Raw genomic sequence first — 17,111 nt, 5'->3', positions numbered from 1 at the left:
GCTAGTTGAGAAGGTCATCAATCTATAGGATTGGATACCTATTCCAGATAGTTATCTTGTTTAGCACACGATAGTCAATACAGAGTCTCCAGGTCCCATCCTTCTTCTGTATCAATACAATCGGGCTACCACAGCGTGATGAGCTTGGCTTGATGTGCCCTTTCTACAATAGTTCTTGAATTTGCTGCTTGATCTCATCATTTTCTAGAACAGAGCATCAATACATCAGTCCATTGGACAGTGGTGTGCCTAGGGTCAGATCGATGGAGTGCTTGACTTGATAGTGTGGTGTGTCCCTTGTGGGTGAGGCGAAAAGATCCTTGTACTCCTTAATGACCTTGTCCATCTGTTGCTGTTGTGCAGAGAAGCCCTGCTTGAAAGCTGTGGCCACAACCTTCTTCTTGCCTTGGGGGTGAATCATAAGGAAAAGAAAATTCTTTGTCTAGGAAATGATCTTACTACATTTCTTTGCACTGATCAAAGAGATGATGGTAGGAGGGGCTACCTTTGGTATCCTATACAACTTATTAGCCAAAGTAATAATCATAGAGTGAGGTATATACTCATATACAACATGTTGCTTCCAAAGTATGGTTGTCCTAACAATACTTCATAAACTTCAAGAGGAGCAACGTCACACAATACCTCATCCATGAAGGGCTTGATGCTATAGGGAAGGTGACACTCCTAGCTCACGTGAAGACCTCAACCTTGGTGAAGCCATGCAATGGTGTATAGTTGTGGATTTTTTGTAGTCTTTAGGCCCAGCCACTTCACGACTTTTTCTAAAATGAGGTTCTTTTGGCTCCCGCTATCGACAATGAACTGGAGTGGGGAACCCTTCACCCACATCTCTGAGTGGAAGAGGTGTTTCCATCCTCTAGATCTTCAGGCCCAATTTTCTAGATCTTTGTGGTGGCCATGGTGGCATTGGGCTCTGCATCAATGATCCACTTCTCCTTTTCAGTCCCCTTATCAGGTTCTAATTTAGAGTCGGAACCTACACCTGATTCAGAAGCCTTCAGCTCGGCCACTAGTGACTGGTTGGCCTAACACTCACTTGTATTGTGAGTGGAGCTCTTGTGGAACTCACAGCATTTTCCCATGTCCTTCTTCATATTTGTGGTGTTTTTATTTTCTTACGGCTTTAGTTGGTTGTCCTGGGCAGCCCTGCCTTGCCTTGGTCCCTTGTTCTGTGGTTTGGGGGTGCCTTTTCCGTGCTTTGGATTCAAAGCTCCAAAGTCCCTCTTCTTCTATTTAAAATTCTGCTCAATCTTTACAGTGTACCAATACACCATGTTGAGCGAAGAAATGTCCAGGAACTCCATCTTGTCCTGGATGTGCTTGTGTAGACAACTGCGGTATTTGAGCACCAAACGCGGCTCAATATCCTTGATACCCAGCTTCATGCAAACAGTGTGGAAAGTATTTGTGAACTCCGACACACCTTGGTCCCTTCCCTGCCGTAGTGTGGTCCACTTTGTGTATTTATTTGCATAGCTCCTGATAGGGTAATATTGTTCCTTGATGGCATCTCAGAAACAATTCCAAGTGGGAGCAGCAGAAAACAATGAGAGTTAAGTCTCATCCTTTTGTTCACAGTAGGTTTCCCACTAGTCCATGACGTGTGGGGTGGCTTTGAGAAGTGAAAATGTAATCTTTTTCCAATTGGAAAAGTTATGAATTGAAAAATATCCTTCCAATAGATTTAACCATTTACCTACGACGTATGCATCTTTCAGGCCTTCGAATATGGGAATATTGAAGTTAACTTGTACCTTAAAAGGAGTGGTGCCTCCAGAGTGGCTTTTGGATGAAGATGAATCGCCTGTGGGTAGTGGTCGAAGGATCTGGGCAAAGTTATCCATCATCGTGTCCCTTTGTCACTCGAGCGCTTCTTCAAGCAACATTTTGAAAGGATCACCTGCCCCCTCATCTTTATTTTCTTCCACCATGTGAGGTCCTCGAGTTTTGCGAGGCTAATCCTGTAATGGTTCAACCAGATTGAGCCCTAATTCCTTATACCCTGACCTCGTTGGGGACACGGAAAGAAAAATAGAGAAAGAGAAAATTTCTTTGATACCACTGATCCAAAATTGAACATGAACACAACAACTTATATATATAATCATAGACACATAGATGCAGCAAAAAAACACTTCATTTCATTAATGGAAAAATACTTAACTATGCTTACAAACAAAATGGAAATAAGATAGCCTAGGCAATGATAGCTTATCTTTGAGGAGAGATGTGGTGGCTACATGCCTTTGAACTATGCTACAATGAGGATCAAAGGCCTATTTATTATTGAAAAATAATGGAAAATCCTAAACATCAAAAAACCTAACCCTAGGAGATGGAGCACCAAAGGTGTGGGTCCCGTTTGGGTAAATTAGTAAATCAAATTCCTGGGGTTGTAACTTTGGCATACGATCTCTGTTTGGCTATCATAATACCTTGTTTTGAAGAACTCAAGGAGAAGGCCAAACAATAATTAGTGAGCTAATTTAGGACATTTTCAATCTCTCTAGTTTTCCTAGAATCATCGTTTAGGGCCTCAAAATAGCTTTGGAAGTTGAGGACCCGAAAACTACCAAAAATAGTAAATTGTGCTACAATTAAGGAAACCGTAAAACTGAAAGAGATAGTGTTGGGGGTCCATGTGCAATAGGCAGGTGGCCACCAATATCTAGCTAGACCATTCCTCCCCCATTAGGAAGAAATGGTCCCCATTGTGTTGAGTGCCTCCATGAGATGGGGAAACTTCTGCTAAACTTGGGCCCTGGTGAGCCACTTGCCTTGGTGAAGGAGTTGGCTAGCTTTGACAACCCAATATAGTTGGATTTTTTGTTGGTGCATTCTCTTGATCTATGTGTCCATGATCCGATCAGTGGTGGCTTGTTCCATTCAGTCTAGGTTTAGCTCTGTTGGTGTGAGTTGTTCTGCAATGTCAAATGCGTCCAACAATGGTGGGAAGTATGGTCGAAGGCGATCTACATTGAATGTTGGGTGCGGACCAAGGAATGGTGGGATGTTGAGCTGAAAGCCATTGTCACTCACGACCATAGTGATGGTGTATCGCCCATATCATAGCGGGAGAAGCTTGTGGTGGGGCCCAGCAAGGCACTCTTTTTGGAAATGAAGCCAAACTTTATCGCCCACCTAGAACTTTTGTGACACTCAATGTTGATCATTGGTGCTGCTTGTACGTATCATTGGACCTATCCAATATATCATGGACATGTTGGTGGATGTGCTGAATGCACTCTGTTATCACTGAAAATGCCGTTGTCAAAATTTTTTAGTCTAGCTTAAAGTCAGGGTGTTTTCGCAGCGCCTGAATTCTGTTTAGCAGTTTCGCAGCGCTACCTGTTTGCGTGGTTTCGTAGCGTGCTACGAAACTGGGGATTTGTTTGAATTCTCAGAGAAGGTCCAAATCCTAGCATGCTTATTGTACAGAGTTCTACTTCCCTCCAGGAATGTTGATGAGAGCAGTGGCAGTATGTTCAAGGAGACACCTTATGATGATGCAGCTATTGTAGGATTGCCATCAAATACATTAAGGGAGTTATCTCTGAATTCTGGCTCATGGGTGATTGTGAAAGATGTACATACTAATGTGGGAGACTTGCAGGAGATTTTGTGTTGAATCCTCTAGACAAAGAATCTATTAAATTTTATAAGTCATAGAGTGTTTGACATTTGGGATTGTCTTTTCAAAATCTGTAACTTCTTTCACAAAGCAGGGCGCCACAATGGATGGAAGAAAGAAGCCTTTGATATTGGCTAGCACCAATGGAGTTATTAATTCCGCTTTGCTTTCTGGAGAACATGATGGCACCATGGATGGATCTAAGAAATATGCAACAACAACAACAAAAACATTAGCAAAGAGGAAAACTGACTACTTTCGACTCTCTCCTCCATTAAGAAGAATTGAAACTGCCTTCCTCTAACAAAGATGGGGATGGCAGGTGCATTAGAAACACTTTGCGGACAAGCATATGGAGCAAAGCAATATCATTTGCTTGGGATTCAACTGCAGAAAGCAATTGTTGCTCTTTATTGTGTGAGCATACCAATTGCTGTGATATGGGCATATATGGGACACATTCTTGTAGCCCTTGGCCAAGACCCTCTAATATCTTTTGAAGCAGGGAACTTTGCAAGGTGGATGATTCCTAGCTTGTTTGCTACTGCGGCTCTTCAACCCCTTGTGAAATTTCTTCAATCACAAGGTGTTGTCTTTCCGATGATGTTAAGCAGTTCAATAACTCTGTGTTTCCATGTTCTCGTTTGTTGGGTATTGGTGTTCAAAGTTGGATTAGGTAATAAAGGGGCTGCGCTTGCAAATAGCGTTTCAAATTGGCTAAATGTGGCACTTCTATCAATTTATGTTAAATTTTCCCCTGCATGCAAGAAGACATGGACATCCTTCTCAAGGGAAGCTTTATATGACATTACAAACTTTCTTAAGCTTGCTATTCCATCTGCAGTAATGCTTTGCTTGGAATACTGGTCTTTTGAAATGCTTGTTCTCTTCTCCGGTTTGTTGCCTAAGCCTGAACTTGAGATGTCAGTTCTCTCCATCTGTCTTAGCACTGATGCAGTTGCATATATGATCCCCTTTGGCGTGGGTGCTGCTGTAAGTACACGAGTTTCCAATGAACTAGGAGCTAGACGCTCACGCACTGCACAGTTATCAGTGTGTGTCGGGGTTTGTATGGCAGTCATTGAGGCTCTTATGATAGGATATATTTTATTCTCTATCAGAAATGTATGGGGCTATGCTTATAGCAATGAAGTAGAGGTAGTTGAATACATTTCAACCGTGATGCCACTGCTTGTACCCTCAACATTTATGGATGCCATCCAAGGTGTTCTATCAGGTATTGCTAGAGGATGTGGATGGCAAACGTTGGGTAGCCTGTAATGTAAATCGCTCTACATAATAGGTGGTCGATCCCCTAAATGTCAGTTGAATACCAGAGAGTTGTTGATGGATTGAGGTCGATTTGGGTACCCTGTGTTTACTGTCGGTTGTTGGTATAATCGTTGTGTTGACCTGTGGTTGTTATATGCATTGAATGGAGCATATCATGGTACCGGTGAATGAGGGAGGTCGAGAACGCCTGATGAATTAATGTGTTGTTGTGTATGAAAGAATGCAATCCGACGTAGTGGCAGATTGTTTGTTGAGTGATGACTTGTTTATTTTGTTGATTGCATGGGCAAAATGATAATCCAAGGGTCCTAATTGTGGAATGAAATTATTATATTGATCTGGTCATGTAATCAAATTGATGAAGATGCTCCCGCGTGTTGATCTGGACCAGGATGTGGGAATAAACAAATGTTCGTTGATCTGGGGTCATGCTTTGAAGGTTTAATCATTGTTTATTGTCAGGTGTAATGTAAATGCATTAATCATCAAATGGTTCGTTGATTCGACCTTCAAAAAAGGTAATGGAAACATGAAGCCTTGGTTAGAGATGGCAATGAGCAAATAAAGGTCTTACTGGACAGGTAATAACATACGTGTTAACTATATGACACATGGCCTCTACAACAGCGCGCCGGATTGTGGATTATGTTTGTGAAATTGCCGGGTGTTATAAATCATTTCGTTCATGCGCAAATGGAGGATTGTTATTATGATTTCTGGTGCTCATTTAAAAGCCACAGTTCAAGAAGATCGTGCATGTACAAAGGCTTATGATAATCTAGAGATTTTGCACCGGGAGTAGCAGAGATGTTTGTGGATGTGTCGGGGTTTCTTCATACCCTGTTTTCTGCAGGTGGGAGCTTCGGATTCAGTGAGATTGTAGGTGAAGCGGTGGAGCTATTAGTTAGCTCGATTGAAATGTTACTTTGTACTCAGGAAAGTGTGGTTCTGACATAAAGGATCCTCAACATTGCCCAGAGATCAATCAAGGAAAATCGATGAGCGGCACAGAGTATATTGCTAACAATAGCGATGAAATTAAAGCGAGAGCTTCTGTTATATCCCGTATTGTGAAATTCTTCAAAGGCCCCGAAAGAGGAGACAACTTCACAATTCCTAAAGCTTTAATTGGAAAATTTCTTGGTTACACTCACCAGAATATAACCACCTTTGTTGCGCTCTTATCAGCATATGGAATTTTCTAGGCCGTGTTGTTTCTGGGTTTTTATCAGAAATTATTCTCCAGAGGTATAAATTTCCGAGGCCGCTGATGTTGACCATAATTATGCTTATTGTTTGCATTGGACATATTTTCATAGCCTTTGCTCTTCTGGGATCACTGTACATAGCGTTCATTATAATTGGACTATGTTTTGGAGCTCAGTGGCCTGTAATGTATACAGTCATCTCAGAGATATTTGGCCTGAAGTATTATGCAAATCTTTATAATTTCGGAGAGGTTGCGAGCCCGTTGGGATTTTATCTTCTGTCTGTCAGAGTTGTGGGGCATATGTATGACCAAGAGACAAGAAAGCAGTGTACTGCTCTTGGGACTTGTTGCACCTGGTGTAGTTCCATTTCCTTTTGAGTTTGCAGGTGTAGTGACTACTACTACACACAAGTCACTCCGTGGTCATCATGCTGCAATAATATTTTATGGAAAGGGTATCAAGGAAATCAACAGGCAGGGGCAAGAGGTTAAAGTATGACTATGAGGAAAGGATTAACACAGCTGTGTTCCTTGGTCTTCAAGGTGGTTTTCACAATCATACCATAACTGGCTTAGCTTATTGCTTTTAAATAAGTAACTCCCTCAGGGTATAAGGCATATCAAGGGCAAGTTCTCAAAAATTGTGCTCATTTTTGCTAAGTGTTTAAGTGAAAGAGGTTATGGACTTGTTTATAAGATTCATTCCAGAGGCAACGGCTCATTTCACAGGCTTGACAATACCACAAGTTCAGCATGCAATTCAAAGTGGTTGATAAAGTAAGAGGGATGGAGTGACCTCTTGATGTGTTACAAGTTTCATTGGATGCCACTGTTGGAAACCAATGCAGTCATAAGCACAGTGTTAGCAGAAACCAGTGAAGAAGACTGTGTTTTCTAAATCACACAGCAGTTTCGTAGCGCGCTACGAAACTGCTGTAGGTGATGATTTAAAGCGCAGGGCAGCTAGTGTGATACTGTGAGCAGCTAGTTTGACACGGTGAGCGGGAGTTGTGGAAGAGGAACAGCTGTCTATCAAATACCACCTACAGCACATCAGAAGCTTGGCATCATTCCATACTTGGGGTTATTAAAAGATTTGGGAGCAGGCTGCTATACTTTAGGAGAATGTTGGGAGACAGAAACCGATAAATAGGAGCACACCTTCTGGTCATTTAATGAGCCATCAGCGCTTTCAAGCATCCCAAGTCAGCATCCATTGCATCTGTAGCTCAGCCATATCAGATTAATCGAAGGAGGACAGCTGTCAAAGCATTCAAGAAAGCATCCAGCATACGAGGAGAATGGAATTAATATTTTAGTTTGATTAGGATTGTGTGTAATTACAGTTCAGCATGTTTGTAATTAATGCATTAGTTAGAAGCATGTAGGAGTAGTTAATAGGGCATTCGAGCTCATTCTAGAGAGGAGGAATGTATTCCTATATATGGTGAAAACTAGGATGTAATAGGGGTTGGATACTTTATAGAAAAACAGTGTTGTTTTGGGCCATTGTAAGACCTTTTTTGACAGTAATAGTAAAACAGAGTTATTCTCTTCTCAAGATTCTCGAAGGATTGTCATGTTCAAATGTAGTGATGGTGTTTTATACTTTATGTTCTTTTATAGTTTTGTTGTAATGCAATCACTCAGAATTCATAATTATATGCTCTGACTTCCTGTGTATTCAGCAAGCTATGTTTTGGTGGAGTATGTTTGACATGTAATGCTAAGAGCCTTGATTTCCATGAGATCACTGTGTTTTCCTTGTTTACTTAATATTATAGACTCCATAGCCCAATGAAAGCCAGTTTGATGTGTTTCCAACCAGTTATGATTTCATAAGTGAATAAAGAGTTAGCCATCTAGTGTTTGAAGGATTTTATCAAGAGTTTATGAGAGAGCCCTCTCTGATCAAAGAGGCTAATCTTTGGTCTAAAGATAGGTTGAAATAGTTACATTAAATCTTGCTTGGTTGCAGCCCTCAGTAGTGATTTTGTGATAACATTTTGGTGCGTCTGCCGGGAGCTTAAGATTGAAATTCTGAAGGTAGCAGGAGTTCAAATGATTTTCAAGGCTGCAAAACTACCTTGGCGACTCCACACATCAAAGAACAAATTAGAAGGTGACTCCACTGCTAGAAGATCAGTAGCTTGATGAAGTTTCAAGATGGATTCCACTGCAAGAAAGAATGCCAGGTATGCTCCTATGAATCGGTCTCATATCCCTGGTTTTCCAAATCCTATGCCAAAGGTTGATTGGTTGGATGATCTTCCAATATTCAAAGATGAAAAGAAGGATGATGCTGCTCTCCATTTGGTTAAGTTTCACATACATGTACGCAGTCTTAAGGTTCATTTCCCTGAAGATTGTCTCATGAGGATTTTTATGGCTACTTTAGAAGGAGAAGCATGGTCTTGGTATAAAAGTTTGGAAAATGATTCATTATCTTCTCTTGTTGATTTCCATGATGTGTTCTGTGAAATGTATAAAGAATGTTATCCTTCTTTGTTGCTGCTCAAAGATTGTTGTAGGCATTCTTTGAATCTTATTCAGTAATTGGAGGATTGTTATGATGATGATGAATTTACAGATGAAGAAATTTTAGAGGCTCTTCATAGCAATGTTTTTCAGCACCAAGGAGAAGGTATAACACTCCATGAAGCACAGCATGAGGAGCAGCAGGGGTTTAGTTGTGAAACCCATGTTTTATCCTTTGATATTGATGTAGAGATGCAACAGTTTGGTCCGGCTTCAGATCATGATGAAGATGAAATTGATTGCACCCAGCAAGAAGAAATATTGGAGGAAATTTTCTATGACCCTCAGGCAGAGGAAAAGCTTGCTCAATTTTGTAATTCATTGCAGCAGCTTACTTCAAATAATGATCATAGTAGTGAGGAAAATTACATTGTTTGTGAGCATCATTCAGATAGGCTGTTGGATAGTATATCAAATAAATTTGGTGTGGCTGAAGATAAGTTGTTTAAAGATACAGAAAGTTTTGAGAATCAGCAAACTAGCCATGTGTTTTTTGACCCTATAGCTGAATACATGGATAAGATTTACTGTTCAAGCGGCTTCCAGTTATATTTTCATGTTGAAGAACAGTTACACCTCATGCCGCCTCGGTTACTTCAGTATCTGATTTATTTTTGTTTCAAGCACAGCCAAAGGACTCAAATGTCAGATAAGATGAATGATTGGCTACATTGGAAATATCATGTTGCTTGAGCTACTAGTGGAGTTTGCAGCTGATAGGGTAGGTAGATAGAGGTAAATGCAAATAAGCTCAAGGTTGACTGAGCATTTATTTTTCAGTAGATGTAGCTTTCTTTCTCCTACAGTCATGCTGGTCAAGCAAATTTCTGTCTGTCACAAATGGACGAGGCACTGGAGCTGCATGTTCTTAGCGCACCACAAGGGCACACTATCCCAAGTGGAGCCACTGTTATCACTGAAAATGCTGTTGTCAAAATTTTTTAGTCTAGCTTAAAGTCAGGGTGTTTTCGCAGCGCCTGAATTCTGTTTAGCAGTTTCGCAGCGCTACCTGTTTGCGTGGTTTCGTAGCGTGCTACGAAACTGGGGATTTGTTTGAATTCTCAGAGAAGGTCCAAATCCTAGCATGCTTATTGTACAGAGTTCTACTTCCCTCCAGGAATGTTGATGAGAGCAGTGGCAGTATGTTCAAGGAGACACCTTATGATGATGCAGCTATTGTAGGATTGCCATCAAATACATTAAGGGAGTTATCTCTGAATTCTGGCTCATGGGTGATTGTGAAAGATGTACATACTAATGTGGGAGACTTGCAAAAGATTTTGTGTTGAATCCTCTAGACAAAGAATCTATTAAATTTTATAAGTCATAGAGTGTTTGACATTTGGGATTGTCTTTTCACAATCTGTAACTTCTTTCACAAAGCAGGGCGCCACAATGGATGGAAGAAAGAAGCCTTTGATATTGGCTAGCACCAATGGAGTTATTAATTCCGTTTTGCTTTCTGGAGAACATGATGGCACCATGGATGGATCTAAGAAATATGCAACAACAACAACAAAAAAATTAGCAAAGAGGAAAACTGACTACTTTCGACTCTCTCCTCCATTAAGAAGAATTGGAACTGCCTTCCTCTAACAAAGATGGGGATGGCAGGTGCATTAGAAACACTTTGCGGACAAGCATATGGAGCAAAGCAATATCATTTGCTTGGGATTCAACTGCAGAGAGCAATTGTTGCTCTTTATTGTGTGAGCATACCAATTGCTATGATATGGGCATATATGGGACACATTCTTGTAGCCCTTGGCCAAGACCCTCTAATATCTTTTGAAGCAGGGAACTTTGCAAGGTGGATGATTCCTAGCTTGTTTGCTACTGCGGCTCTTCAACCCCTTGTGAAATTTCTTCAATCACAAGGTTTTGTCTTTCCGATGATGTTAAGCAGTTCAATAACTCTGTGTTTCCATGTTCTCGTTTGTTGGGTATTGGTGTTCAAAGTTGGATTAGGTCATAAAGGGGCTGCGCTTGCAAATAGCGTTTCAAATTGGCTAAATGTGGCACTTCTATCAATTTATGTTAAATTTTCCCCTGCATGCAAGAAGACATGGACATCCTTCTCAAGGGAAGCTTTATATGACATTACAAACTTTCTTAAGCTTGCTATTCCATCTGCAGTAATGCTTTTCTTGGAATACTGGTCTTTTGAAATGCTTGTTCTCTTCTTCGGTTTGTTGCCTAAGCCTGAACTTGAGATGTCAGTTCTCTCCATCTGTCTTAGCACTGATGCAGTTGCATATATGATCCCCTTTGGCGTGGGTGCTGCTGTAAGTACACGAGTTTCCAATGAACTAGGAGCTAGACGCTCACGCACTGCACAGTTATCAGTGTGTGTCGGGGTTTGTATGGCAGTCATTGAGGCTCTTATGATAGGATATATTTTATTCTCTATCAAAAATGTATGGGGCTATGCTTATAGCAATGAAGTAGAGGTAGTTGAATACATTTCAACCGTGATGCCACTGCTTGTACCCTCAACATTTATGGATGCCATCCAAGGTGTTCTATCAGGTATTGCTAGAGGATGTGGATGGCAAACGTTGGGTACCCTGTAATGTAAATCGTTCTACATAATAGCTGGTTGATCCCCTAAATGTCAGTTGAATACCAGAGAGTTGTTGATGGATTGAGGTCGATTTGGGTACCCTGTGTTTACTGTCGGTTGTTGGTATAATCGTTGTGTTGACCTGTGGTTGTTATATGCATTGAATGGAGCATATCATGGTACCGGTGAATGAGGGAGGTCGAGAACGCCTGATGAATTAATGTGTTGTTATGTATGAAAGAATGCAATCCGATGTAGTAGCAGATTGTTTGTTGAGTGATGACTTGTTTATTTTGTTGATTGCATGGGCAAAATGATAATCCAAGGGTCCTAATTGTGGAATGAAATTATTATATTGATCTGGTCATGTAATCAAATTGATGAAGATGCTCCCGCGTGTTGATCTGGACCAGGATGTGGGAATAAACAAATGTTCGTTGATCTGGGGTCATACTTTGAAGGTTTAATCATTGTTTATTGTCAGGTGTAATGTAAATGCATTAATCATCAAATGGTTCGTTGATTCGACCTTCAAAAAAGGTAATGGAAACGTGAAGCCTTGGTTAGAGATGGAAATGAGCAAATAAAGGTCTTACTGGACAGGTAATAACATACGTATTAACTACATGACACATGGCCTCTACAACAGCGCGCCGGATTGTGGATTATGTTTGTGAAATTGCCGGGTGTTATAAATCATTCCGTTCATGCGCAAATGGAGGATTGTTATTATGATTTCTGGTGCTCATTTAAAAGCCACAGTTCAAGAAGATCGTGCATGTACAAAGGCTTATGATAATCTAGAGATTTTGCACCGGGAGTAGCAGAGATGTTTGTGGATGTGTCGGGGTTTCTTCATACCCTGTTTTCTGCAGGTGGGAGCTTCGGATTCAGTGAGATTGTAGGTGAAGCGGTGGAGCCATTAGTTAGCTCGATTGAAATGTTACTTTGTACTCAGGAAAGTGTGGTTCTGACATAAAGGATCCTCAACATTGCCCAGAGATCAATCAAGGAAAATCGATGAGCGGCACAGAGTATATTGCTAACAATAGCGATGAAATTAAAGCGAGAGCTTCTGTTATATCCCGTATTGTGAAATTCTTCAAAGGCCCCGAAAGAGGAGACAACTTCACAATTCCTAAAGCTTTAATTGGAAAATTTCTTGGTTACACTCACCAGAATATAACCACCTTTGTTGCGCTCTTATCAGCATATGGAATTTTCTAGGCCGTGTTGTTTCTGGGTTTTTATCAGAAATTCTTCTCCAGAGGTATAAATTTCCGAGGCCGCTGATGTTGACCATAATTATGCTTATTGTTTGCATTGGACATATTTTCATAGCCTTTGCTCTTCTGGGATCACTGTACATAGCGTTCATTATAATTGGACTATGTTTTGGAGCTCAGTGGCCTGTAATGTATACAGTCATCTCAGAGATATTTGGCCTGAAGTATTATGCAAATCTTTATAATTTCGGAGAGGTTGCGAGCCCGTTGGGATTTTATCTTCTGTCTGTCAGAGTTGTGGGGCATATGTATGACCAAGAGACAAGAAAGCAGTGTACTTCTCTTGGGACTTGTTGCACCTGGTGTAGTTCCATTTCCTTTTGAGTTTGCAGGTGTAGTGACTACTACTACACACAAGTCACTCCGTGGTCATCATGCTGCAATAATATTTTATGGAAAGGGTATCAAGGAAATCAACAGGCAGGGGCAAGAGGTTAAAGTATGACTATGAGGAAAGGATTAACACAGCTGTGTTCCTTGGTCTTCAAGGTGGTTTTCACAATCATACCATAACTGGCTCAGCTGATTGCTTTTAAATAAGTAACTCCCTCAGAGTATAAGGCATATCAAGGGCAGGTTCTCAGAAATTGTGCTCATTTTTGCTAAGTGTTTAAGTGAAAGAGGTTATGGACTTGTTTATAAGATTCATTCCAGAGGCAACGGCCTATTTCACAGGCTTGGCAATACCACAAGTTCATCATGCAATTCAAAGTGGTTGATAAAGTAAGAGGGATGGAGTGACCTCTTGATGTGTTACAAGTTTCATTGGATGCCACTGTTGGAAACTAATGCAGTCATAAGCACAGTGTTAGCAGAAACCAGTGAAGAAGACTGTGTTTTCTAAATCACACAGCAGTTTCGTAGCGCGCTACGAAACTGCTGTAGGTGATGATTTAAAGCGCGGGGCAGCTAGTGTGATACTGTGAGCAGCTAGTTTGACACGGTGAGCGGGAGTTGTGGAAGAGGAACAACTGTCTATCAAATACCACCTACAGCACATCAGAAGCTTGGCATCATTCCATACTTGGGGTTATTAAAAGATTTGGGAGCAGGCTGCTATACTTTAGGAGAATGTTGGGAGACAGAAACCGATAAATAGGAGCACACCTTCTGGTCATTTAATGAGCCATCAGCGCTTTCAAGCATCCCAAGTCAGCATCCATTGCATCTGTAGCTCAGCCATATCAGATTAATCGAAGGAGGACAACTGTCAAAGCATTCAAGAAGGCATCCAGCATACGAGGAGAATGGAATTAATATTTTAGTTTGATTAGGATTGTGTGTAATTACAGTTCAGCATGTGTGTAATTAATGCATTAGTTAGAAGCATGTAGGAGTAGTTAATAGGGCATTCAAGCTCATTCTAGAGAGGAGGAATGTATTCCTATATATGGTGAAAACTAGGATGTAATAGGGGTTGGATACTTTATAGAAAAACAGTGTTGTTTTGGGCCATTGTAAGACCTTTTTTGACAGTAATAGTAAAACAGAGTTATTCTCTTCTCAAGATTCTCGAAGGATTGTCATGTTCAAATGTAGTGATGGTGTTTTATACTTTATGTTCTTTTATAGTTTTGTTGTAATGCAATCACTCAGAATTCATAATTATATGCTCTGACTTCCTGTGTATTCAGCAAGCTATGTTTTGGTGGAGTATGTTTGACATGTAATGCTAAGAGCCTTGATTTCCATGAGATCACTGTGTTTTCCTTGTTTACTTAATATTATAGACTCCATAGCCCAATGAAAGCCAGTTTGATGTGTTTCCAACCAGTTATGATTTCATAAGTGAATAAAGAGTTAGCCATCTAGTGTTTGAAGGATTTTATCAAGAGTTTATGAGAGATCCCTCTCTGATCAAAGAGGCTAATCTTTGGTCTAAAGATAGGTTGAAATAGTTACATGAAATCTTGCTTGGTTGCAGCCCTCAGTAGTGATTTTGTGATAACACACTCAATGAAGCTATTAGCCCTTTCAGCTTTAGATTTCACATGAGTTGAATCTACTTGAGTGGTTGTAAATGGTATGGCGACATCAATGGGGTATAATGGCTAAAATCCTAGTCCTACCTGAAAGGGGATGTGGCCTGTTGAGTTTTGGAGAGCTCTGTTGTAGCTACGTTGGACATAGGGGAGACTTTCATCCCATGTGCATGGATGATTTGAGTTGTACATGCACATAATGTGTATGATCATTTTATTGACAACCTCTGTTTGGCCATCATTTTGGGGATGGAAAGCCATGGACTTAGTGAGTTTTGTATCCAACATCGAATAGGGACTTGACAAAAATGAACGTAGGAATCTGCTATCCTGATATGAGGTAATGGACTGTGGGATCCCAAAGTGTACCCACACTCGCTCAAAGAAGAGCTTAGCAGTGGCCTCTGCTGAGATACTCTTCTTGCAGGCGGCCATGATGTCCATATTATAGAATCTGTCAATGATTATGAAAATGCAATCATTGTTGTGATTAGTAGAAGGAACGGCCGACATATAATCCATGGATTCAGATTCCCAAGGCTAGCTAGGAGTAGGTAGAGGAGTGTATAGGCCTTGCTTCTTGATCGTTGGTTTGGAAATGGCACAGACGGTGAAGGATCTAATGTACATCCCAACATGCTGACGAAGTTTTGGCCAATAAAAATACTTATGCAATACTACCACTATTTTCTCTACTCTGAAATGTCCAGTGACCCAACTGTACTGCACCTCCCAAATCATCTTGTCACGCTCACTTGAAGGAATACATATGTATCCCAAGTGGCATAACAGTGCATCCTGAAGGTGAAAATTGGAACTTTCTTCCCTTACAGGACTGTCTGGTATATGCTACCGAATTGGGGATCGCTCTTATAAACATGCATCCACCCCGATGTCTCGTGCCTACGAGAGCCGAGCATAGTGATCTGTTTCATGACTGGTGGTCTACTGAGACAATCAATGAAATTACTATTGTTACCCTTCTTATACTTAATGTTCAAATGTAACAAGTCTTGCAACTCAATAGAGTAGAGTTTTACAATAAAAAATACGAATCATACTGAGGTCCTAGGCCTCTCTAATTATACATTTGAAGTCTCCAACAACTTCCTTAAAATTATGGAGGCTCAGCTCCCAAGCTCAAGATAAATTGGTGCTTTGTCTTTTTCTTGCCCAGCTACCTTCTAGTCCTCATGATTTGGTTGTTTGCACTCCGAGCTGATGGAGGAATATTCAAATGGAGGGGTAGTAAATGTGGAGGATTTTCCTCCTATAATTCCTCTCCCTTGTCCCATTCAAGTTTTGATCAAGATATTTTCCAAAATTCCTTGCTTATATCCTTTAATCTTGCATTAAATGCACATTAGAACACAAAGCAAAATACCCAACTCTAACTCGTCTCATAAACAAAATATAATCAAAAGTATGCAATAAGTTACAAGAATAGTTGGTTTGACTAATATAGGAGGTGAATTAAAGCCCATATAATTACCCAATGATGAGGCTCATCATCACCCCCTACTGAAAGTGTTGCTCATCCTTTGAGCAACTTAGTCAATATCCATGTGCTTCATTGCTCTGGTAGCTTCTCTGACATCCCAAGCTTCTGTTGTGGTCTCGTCTTCTTGTTCATAGAAGTCTTCTTTCTTTTCTACTTCTTCCCATTACCTATTTTATTCTTCTTCTTTTCTCCCTTCTAGCATCCCTAGGAGTAGTGGTGGACTGAGTTTTAGGCCCATCCAATTGACCTGCAACCTTTGCATTGATTGCTTATACATAGGTGTCCTGTTGAGTACCTCTCTCAACCTTTGAGGTGAGTGATATTCTCTTATTCTCAAGTTGTGTGGCAGTGTGTTCCATCTCCTTAGGTATGCATGTATACTATCATCTCCTAGCAGCCTAAACATATCCTCAAAATGTGAAATTGCTTGCTCTTCGGCAGCAAGATATCGAGGTGCTAGCTGAGATCATTAGCAATCAAATTATGGGTGTTGATTAGGGACATGGGATTTGATTGTTCAGCCATGATGAAAAGAGGCTCATTTTTCTCTTTGGCCAATATTCTTTTCATCTTGGCAGCTCTTGACTCCTCATGGTTCATTCATGATGCCAAAGCCATTAATTGTAGATCTCCTAGCTTGGCATTAGGGTCCCAAACATTCATGTCTATGAGGGCCATGTTGTGCAAATAAAACTATGTCATTTTGGCCCTATCCTCTAGTCTACTTTGATCACAAATATCAATAAAATATCTATAGTCCTGAAATGGCATGGTTCCCCTCTGTGCTAGTGTATTAATTTGAAAATGCAGCCATTGTTCTTTGAGGAAAAGAGCATAGGATTTAGCTGGCATCCTACACTGGATGGCCTCCAAGGAGAGGTTGGCCATACATGCTAGTTGGTTCTCTCTTTCCTGCAATTTTCCCCTCAGCCATGAATTTTCTCTATCAGGTTGACTTCTAATGATTGCTTCTCTATCCCTTAAGCCACTTAGCTCTTTGCCCATTTCTTTGAGTTTCTCTTTCATCTGCCCAATGTCTTCCACCCCTTTTGACTTGGTGATTTGCATCCATCGGTGGGTTTT

The 17,111-nt window shown here is 40.7% G+C and overlaps 1 protein-coding gene and 1 pseudogene across 1 annotated transcript; both read left to right on the top strand.

Annotated features, from left to right (window-relative positions):
• Positions 1-2,924: 2,924 nt before the first annotated feature.
• On the top strand, positions 2,925-5,011 carry LOC149209799 (protein DETOXIFICATION 16 pseudogene; annotated as a pseudogene).
• A 5,292-nt stretch (positions 5,012-10,303) lies between these two features.
• On the top strand, positions 10,304-11,269 carry LOC149209798 (protein DETOXIFICATION 16-like). The gene has a single exon (XM_089398751.1). It carries the CDS (start codon positions 10,304-10,306, stop codon positions 11,267-11,269), a length of 966 nt encoding a protein of 321 aa, XP_089254877.1.
• Positions 11,270-17,111: the final 5,842 nt, after the last annotated feature.

This window comes from Pinus tabuliformis, chromosome 1_2 (assembly GCF_031772625.1).
Source record: "Pinus tabuliformis cultivar Carrire ecotype Pingquan chromosome 1_2, CPIR1, whole genome shotgun sequence".
In the NCBI taxonomy this organism is placed as follows: domain Eukaryota; kingdom Viridiplantae; phylum Streptophyta; class Pinopsida; order Pinales; family Pinaceae; genus Pinus; species Pinus tabuliformis.
Note: the sequence above shows the minus strand (reverse complement) of the source record. Positions and strands in the feature narration are given on the sequence as shown.

Bases quoted from the DNA above. Each gene is read 5' to 3' on its own strand.
- LOC149209798 (XM_089398751.1), top strand. From the start codon at position 10,304: ATGGCAGGTGCATTAGAAACACTTTGCGGACAAGCATATGGAGCAAAG.